The 6,000-nt window shown below is 41.2% G+C and overlaps 1 protein-coding gene across 5 annotated transcripts in view; it reads right to left on the bottom strand.

Annotated features, from left to right (window-relative positions):
- Positions 1–2,730: 2,730 nt before the first annotated feature.
- Positions 2,731–6,000, bottom strand: part of SULT4A1 (sulfotransferase family 4A member 1) — a 34,032-nt gene continuing 30,762 nt past the window's right edge. For 3 of the 5 annotated variants that reach the window (XR_010606911.1, XR_010606913.1, XM_065643743.1), the window contains one exon: positions 4,294–4,406. Coding sequence is in view for 1 of the 5 variants with exons in the window: in XM_065643756.1 (XP_065499828.1) it covers positions 4,294–4,406 (113 nt within the window). In the remaining 4 variants the exon portion in view is untranslated. Of the gene's footprint in view, positions 4,407–5,186; positions 5,364–6,000 lie in introns of all 5 variants that reach the window. The other 2 variants (XR_010606912.1, XM_065643756.1) reach the window with 2 other exon arrangements.

The following is a 6,000-nucleotide window of genomic DNA, read 5'->3' as shown; positions in this document are numbered from 1 at the left end:
CTGTTCCTTAATCCTGCCTGTAAATCTTTGCTGGTAGCTACTGAGTGACATTATTTACAGCCCAGGCAAGACTGAATGGCTTATAATAATGGCGACTCAAGCCCGTAAATCTTTATAATCATTGCCAGAACTGTTGGTGCGATGTTGTGTTGAGATGTTTACATAAAAGTGCTGAGAATCTTTAATGGCTATTCATTAGCTTTCTTGTCTTTCCTCTTTACTGCCCAACTTCACCACAACAAATACTTAAACCTTTTCTATACAAAATTGCGCAAAAATTCTTACCTAGATTAGTTCCCACTCAGTTCCTTCATGTTAACACTTTGGAAGGCTCTTCCTGAGGCAAGCCACTCAGTGCTGCTGGCATGGGAGGCATCCCACCGACTGGAGCTCCAGGGATGGACAGTCAGGAGCCACGGCAGTGCTCAGCACAGCCCAGGGGCTTGCTGGGGGCAGAATCACAGAGTGGCTGGAGTTGGAAGGTATCTCTGGAGATCATCTAGTCCAACCCACCCGCTAAAGCAGGTTCACCCAGAGCAGATCACACAGGAATGTGTCCAGGTGGGTTTTGAATGTCTCCAGAGGAGGAGACTCCACAACCTCTCTGGGCAGCCTGTTCCAGTGCTCCGGCACCCTCAGAGTAAAGACGTTTCTCGTCATATTCAGATGGAACCTCCTGTGCTTCAGTCTGTGCCCGTTGCCGCTCATCCTATCATTGGACACCACTGAAAATAGTCTGGCCCCATCCCCTTGACACCTTGGCCTTACAGCCAAGGCCTTTCAAGTCTTTCTTGATGTGCACCTACTTAGTGAGGTGGTATATTTGGTATTTCCATGAAGGAATATGGCCAATGCTGGTTGGTTTGAGCTCATGTCAAGGGTGCTCAGAGCTTTACAAGAAAGGGGAATGCCTGTTGGCTCTCCGAAATACCACTGCAATGAAGCCATCCAGATACTCCCTATGTCTTGCAGATTGGTATCACTAAATGGGCTACCTGCCGCACAACCATGATAGATCTCGCTAGCACTGATTTCTGTGCTAACTTTGTGGCAGTTACCTCAGCAGAAGAGGCTTGCCAAATTTGAATGCTGAAGGAAGAAAAAAATAATTCTCTTGATTTTCTGGTATCTTTCTTCTTAATTTGCAGTGCATTCGTATCAATGAGGAATTCTCTCTAGAGATAATTTGGCGCACTTGACCAAGGGGTGTCTGTGTTTGGATAGAGTCATGGCGACATTTGGCCAAGCCCTGCAAAGTTCAAGTTGTCAAAATAGGAAGGAGCTTACCATGAACGGATTTTAACAAAAAGACCAAAATGCTTTCAAGGACCAGAGATCCAAAGATCAAATTTCAGCATGGCTTACGTGGGAATGGGCTTTGACCGGGCTTTCAACTTCTGGATGAATTTCACCCAGTAGCACAGAAGGCAACAGAGTTAAGCGTTAGGAAAGAATAGCTCTGGCTGAGGACAGTGGTTCTGGTCCTAGCAAGCAGATTCCCAGCACACAGCAACTTTGATGCCTGAAGCAAAGAGCACCAGCATAGCAGTACCTGCGCAACAGATCAGAGACATCAAACTTATTTTCACCGGGGGCCACATCAGCCTCGCAGTTGCCTTCAAAAGGCCAGAAATAATTTTAGGACTGTATAGATGTAACTACTCCTACATTTATACACTCCTAAAATCACATTCAGCCCTTTGTGGCTGATGTGGCCCCTGGTGAAAATGAGTTGGACACCCCTGCAATAGATTGTCACAGAGGCTATTACTCTCTACAAGAAAGATTCCCCCCCCCCCCCCCTTTCCCAAACTAGCTGTTTCCCCTCTAGTTTGGCAGCTGGTGGCCCTCTACACAGGCTCAGTTTGTCAACGGCATGTGTATACACCTGGCTGCTAAAAATGTGGCCTTAAAAGGACATTTTTGCCTTTGGGGGCTGGTTTTCTTTTGCAGCGAAGGAGACAGGCTGTGCCTGGGAACAGGAGTAGGATGCCCTGGTGCCTTCAAAAATGTGAGAAGCCTTTTAGGCAGCCGGTGAAAACATATTGCTCATACATCCTCAGGATTAAGTGACTTAAATAGATTTTTGGTGTTAATGAAATTTTCTTCAGACTCTAATCCACAGGAACTGTGGGGAGATTGTGCTCCTCTGTAGCAAGGAAGAATTATCCTACTCCTGTCTTCTTGCAGCTTGTTGTAGCTCATGGGTTTTGGCCTCCTGTATGACAGAGACTAGTAGGACTCCTCAGCATGGAGTTGCCCGAGAGGCGCAAGATAGAAGCTTATAAAATCTTGAGTGGATTGAACAGCGACTGTGTATCATTTGTCATAACACAAGAGCAAAGGAACACCAAATTACACTCTTTGGTGGCAGTCTCTAAGCAAGCGAGTCCTTTTACATATAGCATGTATTTAGACGAAGAGCTCATTGCCATGGGATGCTGTCAGTAGCCGCATGAGGGGAAGGAAAACACCAAGAAGGGCTATTAAACACAAATATCCTCACAGAGCCTCATGCTCTTTATTGTACTCTTACACAGGCATTTGCTATGGGCCGCTGTCAGAGATCGTGCAGTGGGTCAGATGGTGGTTTGAGTTGATGCCACCTTTCTGTGGTTCTTCTGTCATAAGTTGGGAGGCGTGGGTAGAGGAGACAATCTCTGGCTTGTACTAAGACAACTTGGCCTGAGTAGGAGGCCTACAAAATGAGCAAACCACGATGCACGGAACACATCTTTTATTCAATAAGCAAGCAAGCACAGAAGTATAATGTGTAGTGCTTAATATTCATACAGTACTAAAAATATAAAAATAGAAATTAAATTTCACTGAAAGCATTTTCACTCACAAATATACAAGGAAAAGTGCTGTCAAGCCACATCATGCTACACCACTTGCCAGTTGCTGAACTGACAGTTTGTTTCCCAACATAACTGAAACACTAAAAATCTGCTAGTCCTTCCTCACGGCTTTTGGTGAGACTGAGCATTTGACTAGCAAAAACGGGCCTTCTGCAGCTGAGAACCTATAAAGCACAGTTGTCAATACCTAACAATAAAATAATTCTGGAGAGTTTTATAGTGATAGCAGCCTGCTTCAGGCTGCTTATGTACCTGTCATAGAGAATAAAAAAGATACAGAAATAAACTTGAATCCTGCTTACAATCCAGACCAGCCATGGCCAACAATTACTGAAACTGTACTCTGCATGAATACTTGTGCAATACTCCCACCTGGTGGTGTATTTTTAAACTCTTCCTTCAGTGCCACCGTTTCCTCTGCCTGCTTACACTGGCCTGTATATCCATCTTCCACTTTGGTCTGATGGAGTCCAGCAGCACAAACCACCACCAACAGCACTAAGTGCCCTTAATTTTTAGTGGAACTAGAGGATGCCCAGCACTTTATCTTCTCTTACTGTATCTAATGGGTGAAATTCACATCTACACAGTGAAGTGATATAGGTCAGAGACTCTGATTCCTCAAGAAAGACCCTGCACCAGATCCCTTGCTTTTAAGCCCCATTTTGAGGGACTGAATTAAGAGCTGGGGGCTTAAGGAGCTTCTGTTTGCTGACCTTCGGCATGGAGCTGAACTTCTTCCATCAGGAAGACAGCCGTGTGCTGTCATCCGTGAAAGCATGGGTGGGTTTTGGGATTCAAGTGACAATCGCAGCTATAGTTCATAACAAGCCCCATCTTGCAGAGTACAACAGTGCACAGAATCTACTCAAATTATACAGATAAAGGTGTGCAGAAGCTAATGTGAACCCCACTTTGATTAGTTACTATTTTGGAATGGGATTTATTTATACTCGATTCACCTGCTATAAAAATAAATGTGACGTTTAACCCCTGAGATCATTCTAGCATACAGTTTTGGCCTGTTACTTGTTTCCCTCTGAAATAATTTTTTATTTGGTTTATGGACATTTATTTAGGTTCTAGTGAAAAGCTTTTATAAAACACATTAAATAATCAATGTGGGGCTGAAAAGGTGTACATTCTAGTTGCATATATGATACAAACCTTATACGTATATAATACATTCCATAACAGCTGAATATTCTAGTATTGTCTAAGAAGTTCTTGCATGTGGACAAAGGATTAAAATACCAGAAGGTAAACAGCTGTTTAGGATCAAAGATAATTGTATCTGATATGGTTTACTTAAGATTGTTTTTCTTTCTTTAAATCTTGTTACATATAATAGCCACAGTAGTTTGTCCAGCAGGTAATAAATGAATGCATAAAGCACTTCTAGCTATATTCGGATATCATATGCATGCATTTTTTATAGATAAAAATCAAATGTGAGGTCACATTTTCCCATCTTCTGTTTATAAACTAAATCAAATTTCTCATTCATTGAAACAGTGAAGATGTCTTTCCATAGCCCAACTCGTCCTGAAACACAGAGAAGGAACACAAGTCAGAGAGTGGACATAACAGGACACCAAGTACCTACAGTCTAATTATGCAGGGCACCAAGTATCATCTGTGAGGTGCTCATCAGTCTTGGCTTTCACTGAAAGCTCAATGAGTCCTAAGGCTGTTCACAGTCTTACCCAATTCCCCTACTACAACTCTTGCAAAGCCTTAAGATAAGCACCAAACACCTTGTCATCTGAACCAGGCAAGTATTATACAAGAAGAATTCAGATTTTTGTGAGATTTTGCTTTAGTCTTAATTAGAAATGAATACAGATTTTGGTCCATGTGTTTATTTAGAAGTGGATTTCTGGTTTCAGTGCAAACTATGGCTGTTTAATAACTCCAACAGCTAAAAACAATACCTTTCAAAACTACTGTGTCTTCAGCATACATTGGTTAGAGAACTATCCAAAAGGCACATGAAATGCAGTGTAGTAAACTGATTATTGAATTCTGATTGAGATATAATATTATCATTACTAATTTCTACTATTTTATGTTTAAAATAATTTCAACAGATGAATTTACATTTCTCAATATGGAGAGAATTGTTAAACGTGAGTGCCTAGATTGTATCTACAGAAGAGAACAAATGCCATACACCCAGTTTGTGCAGTTTAAATTTTGCACACAGGAATTGGAAGCTTTTGGTGGATGCAATATGAACACTGAACACTTTTGCCTTGTACGGAGTATTCTTCTACTCTACCGAACCCAACTGGTAACATAATCTGGTGACACTGCTGAACCTACCAGTCAAAGGTTGCAAACCCCTTAACCACTGTTTCACTGCAGTTCAAAATTTATTTAACTCCAAGTCAGCCAAGGTCACTTATTGATGAATAAGCCATGGAGTAATCAGACTGAGAGGCCCAATTCTCTTCTCATTTGTACTGGATACAAATGAAGACAAAATCCAGGCTTGTTCAACTGGAATAAATGAAAGGAGAATTGGGACTGTGCTACCAGAGAGTTTAATCATGACAGCAAGAACAAAACTACATGTAGGGAGCTTAATTATGCATTTGATGCATAAAGAGAATACCCATTTAATTTAATTACCATTGCTTTTATGCAGCAGCTCTATAATTGAGTCCAAAGACAAAACTCCCAGAAACATCTACAAATTACATATTAACATGATGGTGTAGTATGTGTGGCAAAGGCTGTTTTATGAAATTAGGATTTTCGATTTTCCTGTAACTCCTGAAGGTACGATAGTGTGCTAGTTTGTTTTCAGGATCGAAAGATCAAAAGAACCTGAAACTCACTGAAAATGCATCATTTATTGCTTTCACAAAATTTCTCCTGTATCAGAAAAAACATTAAGAGAACACTTGCAATCAAACATCTGATATTTATTTCAGTTTTGCTCTGGCAACTGTAATTGCAGAAAGTACAGCATGAAACCTAAAATCCTGTATTTCCCTTTCAATAACGATAATAAAACATTTTCTTCCCCTACTTGGGAAAGATAAGCCTTTGATTTCTGAATCTCCCTAACAACATGTACGGAAAAATGACAAGTTCTAGAAAGAACATATGCAGTGGATTATTTGTCACTTTT

The sequence above is a fragment of the Caloenas nicobarica genome, chromosome 1 (genome assembly GCF_036013445.1).
Source record: "Caloenas nicobarica isolate bCalNic1 chromosome 1, bCalNic1.hap1, whole genome shotgun sequence".
Taxonomy (NCBI): domain Eukaryota; kingdom Metazoa; phylum Chordata; class Aves; order Columbiformes; family Columbidae; genus Caloenas; species Caloenas nicobarica.
The sequence above is the reverse complement of the archived record's forward strand: the minus strand, read 5'-3'. Positions and strand labels throughout refer to the sequence as shown.